At 39.3% G+C, this 15,201-nt stretch overlaps 1 protein-coding gene across 3 annotated transcripts in view; it reads left to right on the forward strand.

The window, feature by feature from the left end:
- CSF3R (colony stimulating factor 3 receptor) overlaps positions 1–10,509 on the forward strand; it is a 94,580-nt gene extending 84,071 nt beyond the window's left edge. Inside the window, exons 15-17 of one of the 3 annotated variants that reach the window (XR_015873446.1) lie at positions 7,183–7,261; positions 8,049–8,183; positions 9,315–9,381. Coding sequence is in view for 2 of the 3 variants with exons in the window: in XM_088460397.1 (XP_088316523.1) it covers positions 7,183–7,261; positions 9,315–9,788 (553 nt within the window). In the remaining variant the exon portion in view is untranslated. Of the gene's footprint in view, positions 1–7,182; positions 7,262–8,048; positions 8,214–9,314 lie in introns of those variants that run through there. The other 2 variants (XM_088460397.1, XM_088460400.1) reach the window with 2 other exon arrangements.
- Positions 10,510–15,201: the final 4,692 nt, after the last annotated feature.

The following is a 15,201-nucleotide window of genomic DNA, read 5'->3' on the forward strand; positions in this document are numbered from 1 at the left end:
TTTCCTATCTATCCATGTAATTGCTCTATATGACTTCTGCTACATCTCCATGTAATTGCTCTTTATAACTTTTTCTATCTCTCCATATAACTGCTCTATATAACTCCTCCTATCTATCAATGTAACTGCTCTATATGACTTCTGCTATATCTCCATGTAACTGCTCTATATAACTTTTTCTATCTCTCCATATAACTGATCAATATAACTCCTACCTTCTCTCCTTATATCTGCTCTATATAACTCTGCCTGTCTCTCCATATAACTGCACTATATATCTCCTCCTATCTCTCCATATAACTGCTCTATATGACTCCTCCAATCTCGCCATATAACTCCTCCTATCTCTCCATATAACTGCTCTATATAACTCCTCCTATCTCTCCATATAACTCCTCCTATCTCACCATATAACTCCTCTGTATAACTCTGCCTGTCTCTCGATATAACTGCTCTATATGACTTCTCCTATCTCTCCATATAACTGCTCTATATAACTCCTCCTATCTATCCATATAACTGCTCTATATAACTCCACCTATCTCTCCATATAACTCCTCCTATCTCACCATATAACTGCTGTATATAACTCTGCCTGTTTCTCCATATAACAAATCTATATGACTTCTCCAATCGCTCCATATAACTGCTCTATATAACTACTCTTATCTATCCATGTAACTGCTCTATATGACTTCTGCTATATCTCCATGTAACTGCTCTATATAACTCCTCCTATCTCTCCATGTAACTCCTCCTATCTCACCATATAACTGCTCTTTATAACTCTGCCTGTCTCTCCATATAACTGCTCTATATGACTTCTGCTATATCACTATGTAACTGCACTATATAACTCCTCCTATCTCTCCATATAACTCCTCCTATCTCTCCATATAACTGCTCTATATGACTTTTCCTATCGCTCCATATAACTTCTCTATATAACTCCTCCTATCTCTCCAAATAACTGTTTGATATAACTCCGCCTGTCTCTCCCTATAACTGCTCTATATAACTTCTCCTATCTCTCCATATAACTGCTCTATATAACTCCTCCTATCTCTCCATATAACTGCTCTATTTGACTCCTCATATCTTGCCATATAACTCCTCCTATCTCTCCATGTAACTGCTCTATATAACTCCTCTTATCTCTCGATATAACTCCTCCTATCTCTCCTTATAACTGCTCTATATAACTCTGCCTGTCTCTCCATATAATTGCTCTATATGACTTCTCCTATCGCTCCATATAACTGCTCTATATAACACCTCCTATCTATCCATGTAACTGCTCTGTATGACTTCTGCTATAGCTCCATGTAACTGCTCTATATAACTTTTTCTATCTCTCCATATAACTGCTCTATGTAACTCCTCCTATCTATCCATATAACTGCTCTATATGACTTCTGCTATATCTCCATGCAACTGCTCTATATAACTTTTTCTATCTCTCCTTATAACTGCTCTATATAACTCCTCCTATCTCTCCATATAACTGCTCTATTTATCTCCTCCTATCTCGCCATATAACTCCTCCTATCTCTCCATATAGCTGTTTGATATAACTCAGTCTGTCTCTCCATATAACTGCTCTATATAACTTCTCCTATCTCCCCATATAACTGCTCTATATAACTCCTCCTATCTCTCCATATAACTGCTCTATATAACTCCTCCTATCTCTCCATATAACTCCTCCTATCTCACCATATAACTGCTCTATATAACTCTGCCTGTTTCTCCATATAACTGCTCTATATGACTTCTCCAATCGCTCCATATAACTGCTCTATATAACTACTCTTATCTATCCATGTAACTGCTCTATATGACTTCCTCTATATCTCCATGTAACTGCACTATATAACTCCTCCTATCTCTCCATATACCTCCTCCTATCTCACCTTATAACTGCTCTATATAACTCTGCCTGTCTCTCCATATAACTGCTCTATATGACTTATCCTATCGCTCCACATAACTGCTCTATATAACTCCTCCTATCTATCCATGTAACTGCTCTATATGACTTCTGCTATATCTCTATGTAACTGCTCTATATAACTTTTTCTATCTCTCCACATAATTGCTCTATATAACTCCTCCTATCTATCCATGTAACTGCTCTATATAACTTTTTCTATATCTCCGTATAACTGCTCAATATAACTCCTCCCTTCTCTTTACATAACTCCTCCTATCTCTTTATAACTACTCTATATATATATCTGCCTGTCTCTCCATATAATTGCTCTATATAACTCCTCCTATCTCTCCATATAACTGCACTATATATCTCCTCCTATCTCTCCATATAACTTTTCTATATATCTAATCCTATCTCGCCATATAACTCCTCCTATCTATCCATGTAACTTCTCTATATAACTTTTTCTATCTCTCCATATAACTGCTCTATATAACTCCTCCTATCTATCCATGTAACTGCTCTATATGACTTCTGCTATATCTCCATGTAACTGCTCTATATAAATTTTTCTATCTCTCCACATAATTGCTCTATATAACTCCTCCTATCTATCCATGTAACTGCTCTATATGACTTCTGCTATATCTCCATGTAACTGCTTTATATAACTTTTTCTATCTCTCCATATAACTGCTCAATATAACTCCTCCCTTCTCTCCACATAACTCCTCCTATCTCTTTATAACTGCTCTATATATATATCTGCCTGTCTCTCCATATAATTGCTCTATATAACTCCTCCTATCTCTCCATATAACTGCACTATATATCTCCTCCTATCTCGCCATATAACTCCTCCTTTCTCTCCATATAACTGCTCTATATATCTCCTCCTATCTCGCCATATAACTCCTCCTATCTCTCCATATAACTGTTTGATATAACTCCGGCTGTCTTTCCATATAACTGCTCTATATAACTCCTCCTATCTCTCCCTATAACTGCTCAATATAACTCCTCCTATCTCACCATATAACTCCTCCTATCTCTCCATATAACTGCTCTATATAACTCCTCCTATCTCTCCAAATAACTGCTCTATATAACTCTGCCTGTCTCTCCATATAACTGCTCTATATGACTTCTGCTCTATCTCCATGTAACTGTTCTATATAACTTTTTCTATCTCTCCGTATAACTGCTCTATATAACTCCTCCTATCTATCAATGTAACTGCTCTATATGACTTCTGCTATATCTCCATGTAACTGCTCAATATAACTCCTCCTATCTCTCCATGTAACTCCTCCTATCTCACCATATAACTGCTCTATATAACTCTGCCTGTCTCTCCATATATCTGCTCTATATGACTTCTCCTATTGCTCCATATAATTGCTCTATATAACTTCTCCTATCTATCCATGTAACTGCTCTATATGACTTCTGCTATATCTCCATGTAACTGCTCTATATAACTTTTTCTATCTCTCCATATATCTGCTCAATATAACTCCTCCCTTCTCTCCATATAACTCCTCCTAAGTCTTTATAACTGCTCTCTATATATATCTGCCTGTCTCTCCATATAATTGCTCTATATAACTCCTCCTATCTCTCCATATAACTGCTCTATATATCTCCTCCTATCTCTCCATATAACTCCTCCTATCTCTCCATATAACTGCTCTCTATATATGTCCTCCTATCTCGCCATATAACTCCTCCTATCTATCCATGTAACTGCTCTATATGTCTTCTGCTATATCTCCATGTAACTTCTCTATATAACTTTTTCTATCTCTCCATATATCTGCTCTATATAACTCCTCCTATCTAACCATGTAACTGCTCTACATGACTTCTGCTATATCTCCATGTAACTGCTCTATATAACTTTTTCTATCTGTCCATGGCTCTATTTACTACAATCCGCATATTGAATGCGGAATGTAGTGTGATATTACTGAGTGAATTCGCATTGTGAATTCAGGCAATATCACAGGGATTTGCGATAAAGCTCTGTCCCTGCGGATCCCATCCGCACTCTAGTCGCAGTACTTTCGGAAAAAATACAGCGACTAAGAGCCCGTGCATGCGCCGACCGACCACCGCTACTACCCCCCCACCGACGCTAAGCCCCGCCCCCCGCGATCGCGTACCCCCGCGATCCCCCCTCCCCCCCGCGACCCCCCCTCCCTTCATTACACTTACCTGCACTTCCTGGCCTCTGGTGATCTTCTCCGGGCTCCCCGAGCAGGTGATCTCCCATACTGCACTGGGACCCGATCACCTGATGACCGGGCCGCAGTGCACTATGGGAGACCAGCTGACCGGAGAGGAGCCATCACCGGCGGCCCGATCACTGGTCCCTGGATTCAGGTAAGTAAAAAAAATGTTTAATTTTTTTTTTCTGTTTTTTACAGTAATCAGCTTGCGGTCTGTTTAGACCACATAGCTGATTACTGGTACTGGCTCCCGCCTCTGCTCTCCCTGTTAGAGCAGAGTGGGAGCACGGTAACCGGGGGAGACCCTGGATAACGCCACCTCCAGGTGGCGTTATTATCACAGGGCTTCCCCCAGTATTTTTTTACAATTTATTTTTAGTAACTATGGTCGGATCACATTTCCCATTACAATTATGGGAAATGCGATCTGCTTTACTAAAAATAAGTGATACTGGGGGTTGGAGTAGAATTTTACTAATTCTACTCCAATTGCCCTATAGTAACTACAGGTCAAACTAAAATAATGTGAAAAGGGTGTGAAAACACCCTTTTTCACTTTATTTTAGTAAAAATAATGTTAATAAATAGAGCCCCATATAACTGCTCAATATAACTCCTCCCTTCTCTCCATATAACTCCTCCTATCTCTCCTTATAACTGCTCTATATAACTCTGCCTATCTCTCCACATAACTGCTCTATATTACTCCTCCTATCTCTCCATATAACTGCTCTATATAACTCCTCCTATCTCCTTCTGTCTCTCCATATAACTATTTGATATAACTCAGCCTGTCTCTCCATATAACTGCTCTATATAACCTCCTATCTCTCTATATAACTGCTCAATATGACTCCTCCTATCTCGCCATATAACTCCTCCTATCTCTCCATATAACTGCTCTATATAACTCCTCCTATCTCGCCATATAATTCCTTCTATCTCTCCATATAACTGTTTGATATAACTCTGCCTGTCTCTCCATATAACTGCTTTATATAACTTCTCATATCTCTCCATATAACTGCTCTACATAACTCCTCCTATCTCACCATATAACTGCTCTATATAACTCTGCCTGTTTATCCATATAACTGCTCTATATGACTTCTCCTATCGCTCCATATAACTGCTCTATATAACTCCTCCTATCTATCCATGTAACTGCTCTATATGACTTCTGCTATATCTCCATGTAACTGCTCTATATAGCTTTTTCTATCTCTCCATATAACTGCTCAATATAACTCCTCCCTTCTCTCCTTATAACTCCTCCTATCTCTTCATAACTGCTCTATATATATATCTGCCTGTCTCTCCATATAATTGCTCTATATAACTCCTCCTATCTCTCCATATAACTGCTCTATATATCTCCTCCTATCTCGCCATATAACTCCTCCTATCTCTCCATATAACTGCTCTATATATCTCCTCCTATCTCGCCATATAACTCCTCCTACCTATCCATGTAACTGCTCTATATGTCTTCTGCTATTTCTCCATGTAACTTCTCTATATAACTTTTTCTATCTCTCCATATAACTGGTCTATATAACTCCTCCTATCTAACCATGTAACTGCTCTACATGACGTCTGCTTTTTCTCCATGTAACTGCTCTATATAACTTTTTCTATCTCTCCATATAACTCCTCCTATCTCTCCTTATAACTGCTCTATATAACTCTGCCTATCTCTCCATATAACTGCTCTATATAACTCCTCCTATCTCTCCATATAAACTGCTCTATATAACTCCTCCTATCTCGCCATATAACTGTTTGATATAACTCCGCCTGTCTCTCCATATAACTGCTTTATATAACTTCTCATATCTCTCCATACAACTGCTCTATATAACTCCTCCTATCTCTCCATATAACTGCTCTATATGACTCCTCCTATCTTGCCATATAACTTCTCCTATCGCTCCATATAACTGCTCTATATAACTCCTCCTATCTATCCATGTAACTGCTCTATATGACTTCTGCTATATCTCCATGTAACTGCTCTATATAACATTTTCTATCTCTCCATGTAACTGCTCTATATAACGTTTGCCTATCTCCATGTAACTGCTCAATATAACTTTTTCTATCTCTCAATATAACTGCTCTATATAACGTTTGCCTATCTCTCCTTATACCTGGTCTATATTACTCCTCCTATTTCTCCATATAACTCCTCCTATCTCTCCATATAACTGCTCCATATAGCGTCTCCTATCTCTTCATATAACTGCTCTATATAACGTTTGCCTATCTCTCCATATAACTGTTCTATATAACGTTTGCCTATCTCTCCATATAACTGCTCTATATGTCTTCTCCTATTTCTCCATATAACTCCTCCATTCTTATCAAATAACCTCTCTATATTACTCCTCCCATTTATCCATATACAGTAACTCCTCCTATCTCTCCATATAACTGCTCCATATAACATCTCCTATCTCTCCATATAACTGCTCTATATTACTCCTCCTATCTCTCCATATAACTGCTCTATATGACTCCTCCTATCTCTCCATATAACTGCTCTATATGACTCCTCCTATTTCTCCATATAACTGTTCTATATAACGTTTGCCTATCTCTCCATATAACTGCTCTATATGTCTTCTCCTATTTCTCCATATAACTCCTCCTATCTCATCAAATAACCTCTCTATATTACTCCTCCCATTTATCCATATACAGTAACTCCTCCTATCTCTCCATATAACTGCTCCATATAACATCTCCTATCTCTCCATATGACTGCTCTATATGACTCCTCCTATCTCTCCATATAACATCTCCTATCTCTCCATATGACTGCTCTATATGACTCCTCCTATCTCTCCATATAACTGCTCCATATAACATCTCCTATCTCTTCATATAACTGCTTTATATGACTTTTCCTACCTTTCTGTGAAATATCTTTCTCCAACTACTCTATGTAGATGTCATTTATTATTCATAATTTCAGTACACTGTTTTTTTTCAATTTTTCTTTTGTCACTACAGAATAAAGAATCGTTTCTGGCCTTCTGTTCCAGACCCAGCCAAAAGCCTTATGGTTGAATGGGCTTCCTTCATGGAAGAGGTAATTCATATATGTGGTAACTTTAATTCTCACCCAGAGATTTTGATAATGTATTGCAGGTGCCCAGTGGAAATACATATTAATCTCTAAGTAATTAACAGCACCTTGTGGGAGGTAGAACTCATTGGGTATGCAGTCGGGAAGCTGGCGGACATAATCCCGACAGCCGGCTTCCCGACTGCTTTATCCCAGCTAGGGTTAAATGACAGGCATCTAAATCTAGACGCCTTTCATTTTACCGACGCCGGAAGACCGGCTCCCGGCATCCCGATCGAAAGGGGGGGGTTAGGTTTATGGCTCCTGGGGGGGACTTAGGGTTAGACACCCCCCCAGGAGGTTAGGGTTAGGCTAGGGGGAGGGAGGGTTATGGTTAGGCACCCCCTGGGGGGATTTAGGGTTAGGCACCCCCCGGGGGACTTAGGTTTAGGCGTCGGGGAAGGGTGGGGTTAGGTTTAGGCACTTAGGGGGCGGATTAGGGTTAGGCACTGGGGGGAAGGTTAGGGTTAGCCACCCCTAAGGGAGGGTTAGGGGAGGGATTAGGTTAGTCTATACTTACCTTAGGGACGATCAGGATTTTCACCCATGTCGGGCAGCCGCTGTCGGGATTCCAACCGCCGGACTTGCGTCCGGCCGTAAATCATACCGATTCCACTCATTGTGATGTACCACATGTTTGCAAATTTATGTAACCAAAATCTCTACATTGCTATTATGTAGGATGACATTCTTATTTGCTGGTCCTTTGTAGTGTGCTGGGGAATTCTGTGTTTTTTTCTTTCTTCTGTAGATGAGCCCCTTCCTCACAAGCACCTGTGATGGACCAATACATTGATTTGAGCAACTGCCATTCTGTGTACTATCAGTACAGATGTGCGCGGACCCCCATGTTTTGGTTTTGGTTTTACCAAAACCACCCTCAAAGGTTTTGATTTTGTCGAAATCACCCTCAAGTGTTTTGGTTCAGATTTGGTTTTAGATTTCCTTAAAAATGTAAAAAAAACTTTAAAATCATGTAACTTGCACCTGATTTTGTTCCTATAATATTAATAATATTAACTTTCATTTCCAATAAATTTTGACCAACTCACAGCACCTGAAATCACAGGGGGAGGGACTTAAATATAATACAAAACACACAAGATCGTTCTTTTAAATCTGAGTTCAGAATTGTGAGAAGACCCCAGTCAGGGCTCGGTTATACTCTGAACCCCACAGTGATTCTGAACTGGGACTCGGTTTGACTTAGAACCGATAAGTTCTGGGGTGTTTAGTTTTCTCAAAAAGTGAACTGTTAATCTCTAATTACAAGTCGCTGAGTATAACATACTTCCTACAGTTTTATATGATTTGCATTTGATTGCAATTTAAATGGCACTTATTACCTCACTCTGTCACTCTGGTGCTTTTTGCTAATGGTCACTGAATAAGTATTGCATGTGTTACACAATAATAAACCATGGACAATGGATGTGATAGAGTGATTATTGCATAAACTTTGCTAATACACCTTCTAAAAATCTATACTTTGAAAACATAAATATTTATCAATTTGTATTTAGTTGTACACTCTTGCATGTTCTCACATGGGCATTCACAGGAAGTTTTTTCTGGTGGTCCAAATTCATGTAGGGGAGTCACCTGGACATATATGGAAGTATGCATAACTGGCAAGGGATATGCCTAGCGCCTTAGAAATGCTAATCCACTTTTTAAAAATGATAATGGTTGCGCTATTTAATTTACCTACCCTATCACTGAAAAAAGCATTGCGTTGACTTGGCTAGTGACAGCACAAATATTGGGGAAGCTCAGTTGCCTATAGAGCTGTCTCCTATGGTCTACAGTAAAGTAATTTTCACAAAATATTACACTGCAGTGTGTGCAACCATATGCCAAGCACATTTTCTGTGCACTTGACCTCCCATTAAAAGTATGAGTTTACATCACCTCCAAATAATGTAGATATATCAATTTACAAAATGTTGGTCTAGTCAAAAAAGGATTCACCTCTTATTATACATGGCAATATAGTGAATTATTTATTTCTTTGCAGAAACCTAAAATGATTATTAACAGTGTGGAAGTTGCTCAGCCCATTACAAGTGATATCTTCATTTTGGAGGATTGTCAAGGAAAGAAACCACTGGCAGAAAGTGAAACAAAAGCCAATTCAACCTCCTTTCAAGAGTATTTCATTACATGCAATAAACAACCATCATTTTCCACAGAAGGTACAAATACATGGAGATCCTACATCAATGTCGACACTGTCCAGTATGCCAAGGTGATTACAGGGGGCTACCGTGACCAAAGCCCCCCAACTTCTATGTATGTGAGATCTGACTCCACACAACCTCTTCTCTGTGATGTATCTCCTACCCCACAGAATTATGAGAACTTGTGGTTTCACAGCAACAACCAGGAAGATAGTGTATTTTTGGTAAAAGAGGAAAACTTGGCCGACTTCCCCTTTCTCAAGGCTTTGCAGACTCATGAGGGTGGAGAAGCCTTAAGTTTGTTCAACTGAATAATTTCAAACCAGTTGTTAGGTCAAATGCATTCAGAAAGCTGTGCACACGTGGCATTCACTCATAATACTGCACCACACCTAATATCTGTATATGTTGCTTCACACCAAAACACATCTATTGTATGTAATGCACTTGTGTTGCGTCTGACCTCAATGAACAGAAGTTGAAAGCATCTATTCATCATGAGATGCTTGAGCAGTTGGAAACTTCCACTGTTGTTCATGGGGCAAAGTAAAAAATCCTGTGCTGTTTCTCAGGCAATGGCTTCAGGGTTGACTCTGGGTTGACTAAGTAAGGCAGTTGCTGATGGAATGTGCATAAATACCCATAAAACAGAGATGAGCAAAGGCAACTTTCATGTGGGCAACAACATGTCAGTAACACAGCACAGTGTCACAAAAATGCATATCAGACCATTCAGCATTGTGTTGGATGAGTTGGTAAGTCATGCAATAACCTGAAGGTACTCTTAGATAGCAATCCCTGCCCACTCTGGATTTTCTTTATTTTCAATCATTACTTTTCATTGTTAATTATAAAGCAACAACACACCCCTATAGATTATATTGTAATGAAAGGAAATACATTTTTAGAACATGAAGATTTTATATTTATATAGTCACTTATATGTGTGGTCTACATATATATATATATAGAACTGGCTTGGGTGCCTTCCTCTAAGGGAACAAATACCCATACGTAATCCAATGGAATTCAACAGGCGGCACTCCAAGGCTGGTGAAAAAACGAGTGTATTTTCCAATTGACGTTTCGGGTTATTTCACCCCTTCATCAGGATATAAATCAGTGACACCCACAGTGCAAATAAATACTAACACTAATCAGGACTTACCCGTCCTCCCGTGGGTCACCGGCGTCCAGCACATGCCGCACCTCTGCTTCCGGAAGTGACATCTCACCGGTTGTGTTCTCACTCGAAATGGATGCGGGGGAGCAAGGGTTCCCTAGTGTCAGCGTCTCCATGGAAACGGATGCGCATGCAATCCATCCAGGCAGCGCTGGAGTTAGTATTTATTTGCACTGTGTGTGTCACTGATTTATATCCTGATTAAGGGGTGAAATACCCGAAACGTCGATTGGAGAATACACTCGTTTCTTCACCAGCCTTGTAGTGCCGCCTGTTCATTTCCATTGGAATATATATATATATATATATATATATATATACAGTCAGGTGCATAAATATTGGGTCATTGTCAGAATTTTCATGTTTTGGCCTCTGTTCACCACCACAATGGCTTTGAGATGAAACAGACAAGATGTGCTTTAACTGCAGACTTTCAGATTTAATTTGAGGATAATTACATCCAAATCAGGTGAACGGTGTAGGAATTACAACGGTTTCTATATGTGCCTCCCACTTTTTAAGGGGCCAAAAATAATGGGACAAACTAAATAATCCTAAATCTAACTTTCACTTTTTAATACTTTGTTGCAAATCCTTTGCAGGCAATTACAGCCTGAAGTCTGGAACGCATAGACATCACCAGACACTGGGTTTCATCCCTGGTGATGCTCTGCCAGGCCTCTACTGCAAATGTCTTCGCTTCCTGCTTGTTCTTGGGGCATTTTCCCTTCAATTTTGTCTTCATCAAGTGAAATGCATGCTCAATCGGATTCAGGTCAGGGGATTGACTTGGCCATTGCATAACATTCCACTTTTTAGCCTTAAAAAACTCTTTGGTTGCTTTTGCAGTATGCTTCGGGTCTTTGTCCATCTGCACTGTGAAGCACCGTCCAATGAGTTCTGAAGCATTTGACTGAATATGAGCATATAATATTGCCCGAAACACTTCAGAATTCATTCTGCTGCTTTTGTCAGCAGTCACATCATCAATAAATACAAGGGAACCAGTTCCATTAGCAGCCATACATGCCCACGCCATGACACATTACCACCACCATGCTTCACTGATGAGGTGGTATGTTTTGGATCATGAGCAGTTCCTTTCCTTCTCCATACTCTTCTCTTCCCATCACTCTGGTACAAGTTGATCTTTGTCTCATCTGTCCATAGGATGTTGTTCCAGAACTGTAATGGCTTTTTTTAGATGTTGTTTGGCAAACTCTAATCTGGTCTTCCTGTTTTTGAGGCTCACCAATGGTTTACATCTTGTGGTGAACCCTCTATATTCACTCTTGTGAAGTCTTCTCTTGATTGTTGACTTTGACACATATACACCTACCTCCTGGAGAGTGTTCTTGATTTGGCCAACTGTTGTGAAGGGGTTTTTCTTCACCAGGGAAATAATTCTTCTGTCATCCACCACAGTTGTTTTCCGTGGTCTTCCGGGTCTTTTGGTGTTGCTGATCTCTCCGGTGCGTTCTTTCTTTTTAAGAATGTTCCAAACAGTTGATTTGGCCACACCTAATGTTTTTGCTATCTCTCTGATGGGTTTGTTTTGATTTTTCAGCCTAATGATGGCTTGCTTCACTGACGGTGACAACTTTTTGGATCTCATATTGAGAGTCGACAGCAACTGATTCCAAATGCAAATGTCACACCTAGAATCAACTCCAGACCTTTTACCTTCTTAATCGATAATGAAATAACGAGGGAATAGCCCACACCTGTCCATGAAATAGCTTTTGAGTTGATAGTCCCATTACTTTTGGGCCCTTAAAAAGTAGGAGGCACATATAGAAACCATTGTAATTATTACACCGTTCACCTGATTTGGATGTAATTACCCTCAAATTAAATCTGAAAGTCTGCAGTTAAAGCACATCTTGTTTGTTTCATTTCAAAGCCATTGTGGTGGTGAATAGAGGCCAAAATATGAAAATTCTGTCAATGTCCCAATATTTATGCACCTGACTGTATATATATATAAAAACCACACATATAAGGTGAATAAATTGCTCTTCCATTAAGAACTGTCCCTTTGTGGTACTCCAACTTGTAATCAAGTGGAGAGGAGGTGGCTTCCAGAGAAGCAAAACAGTAAAAAGTAGCTTGATAGGTAGGATAAGAAGCAGGTTAAGACAGTGTTGCAAAAGTCTAGCACATGCATTTGTTGGAATGCATCAGATTGACATTGTCAAACATAGCGGAAACACAAAGATGCAATTAGTGGCACTTAGATTAAGTAGTTATCAAATCTTCAACCACTATAGTCAGTATACTTATGCTGCGTGAAAGAAAGTCTGTCCAAAGATGGTCAGGCAGAAGAGTAGAGAGGGAAAACTTACAGAAGCCAATGAAGGCTGGGGTGAGCACAGAAAACAACTAATATGTGAGTAGAGGGTAAAGGAAAGAAGAAGACTACACTTGTGGGATAAAATTAATATAAGGAGGCAAAGAGTGTGGCAAGGGAAGTGATCAAGCTGTTACAAATTATATCAGATGTTATCCATCATGTCCTTAAAATGAGAAATAAGAGTAGGGGTGGGCAATAAGCACCCCCCCAGGTGTTGTAAAACTACACATCCCAGAATGCCCTGCAACAGTTTTGCTATTTAGCCATGCTAAATGTTACAATGCATGCTGAGATTTGTAGTTCAACAACAGCTGGAGGACTGCTTATTGCCCACCCCTGAGTTAGAGCCTGGATAGTGATGGTGGTATGAGGTGCTGCTGTGGGAGGGTTCAAAATAATGTTAAATGTATTGAAGTAATGAGCAAAGATACAAAGTTGTGATTATGATGTGGGACTACCAGGGCAGGAGAATGAGAAAACAGGCAAGAAAATTTGTTGCAATTGAAAGCGTAAAACTAATAGAACTGAGAATTTTGCTGGTATTTGTAGGCTTGGTAGAGATACTGTAGAATGCAAAGAGGTTAAATTGGTGGAGGGGAGATAGCAGATGATCAATAGTGGTCTCATAGAGGAAAGCAGTGTGAAAGAATGAACAAGGAAGCATCCATCATGATGAAAAGGAGCGTCAGTCACTTGGGGAGGTTGAAAGAGAACATTAAATGCCATACATGTACCACTCTCTTCCATATTAATTGTCCATGAGCAGTTTTTCACCACTGCCCAATCTGCAAAACATAATTTTCCTACATGTTCCCCTCCATCTATGTTTCATTTGGCTCAAATAAGACAGAAATGATAAAAAGCATTCATGCTGGACAAGCCCTTAAGAGGAGCATCATCATGAAACAATAAGTATAATGAAAACAGATAGCAAAGTTAAAACATTTAATTACACACAAGATATAAAAATGTATCTTCATGAAAGTTTTCTTGTTGTCTATCTATCACATGCACACACTTTATTTCAAGCAGTTTGGTGAACACAACACAATAATGCTGCTCTGCACTTTATACTTTCAGCACATTTCCACTGCCCATAAACTGTGCTGATGCAGAGATGAATATAAGTTTTCTTGCAGAGCGTATCTTGTGTGTCTTTGCTCTGTGCATGTTCTAGAACCAAGCAAACACAACTGTGGGCTTGATTCAGAGACAGACACAATGGCGATTACGTACATAGATCGAGCGACTGTGTGCCATCACGCATGCGTACAAGTCGCACTGGGCATGCGCAGCAATCGCATTGCGATTTCGTATACACAGGAGAATTAATCACAAAGTGAGTGTCAGCGTTTGGGGGTGGTAACAGACCTGCTGCAAGGGCAAGATGGTCGCTCGATGTGCGTCAATGTTACCGATATTTAAGCAGGTAAGCGACGTTGTACGCAGATGAGAAGGCAGCAGTGGGCGTTCCTATGCTCGGGTGATCTTTGCACACATTAGTATATTTTTGCAGCTGTGTTGAATACAAAGTCGCAGCTGTAATCTCATTACCGTCCATCTCTGAATCAGCCCCTGTATCACAAGCAGACTGATCGCATCTACATTTATGACTGACGTGCAGTAACACAACATTCTCACAAAGATAAGGTCAGTGTGGGCATGTGGACTGAATCGTAGAATAGGCAAAGTCCCGCAGATGCATAAGTACATCTATTTTCAGATGGATCTTTGGCACCAGGAATAAATAATGGTGACGACTATGAAACGAAGCATATGATATGGGCGGTCTGTGAATATACACCTTTAGTTCTGTGCACTTAATGCCGGAGCAATTAAGGTCGACTTACATTCATCTCTGCATCAGCCCTCATGTTTGCAGTGAAATCATATTAGTTTGCATAATTTTTAATTATTAGCTCTTAGTTGTGAGCAAAATTTCTGTTTGTAATAAGCAACTGCTGTTTTTTATTTACTTATTTTTTATATTAGAGATTTACAGTATCCACAGTATAAGCTAAGTATATTTTACCTTTTTTTGTTAAACGTGTATGTTCTATTTACTGATGAGAAATATGAATTATCTGAAATGTTTATTATATTGTACTTATATGAATTTGTTTTGTATATATATATATATAAATATATATATATATATATATATATATATTGAGAATTAGTGCTTGTA

Source organism: Taudactylus pleione, unplaced genomic scaffold (genome assembly GCF_031769625.1).
Source record: "Taudactylus pleione unplaced genomic scaffold, aTauple2 ptg000007l, whole genome shotgun sequence".
Lineage (NCBI taxonomy): Eukaryota > Metazoa > Chordata > Amphibia > Anura > Myobatrachidae > Taudactylus > Taudactylus pleione.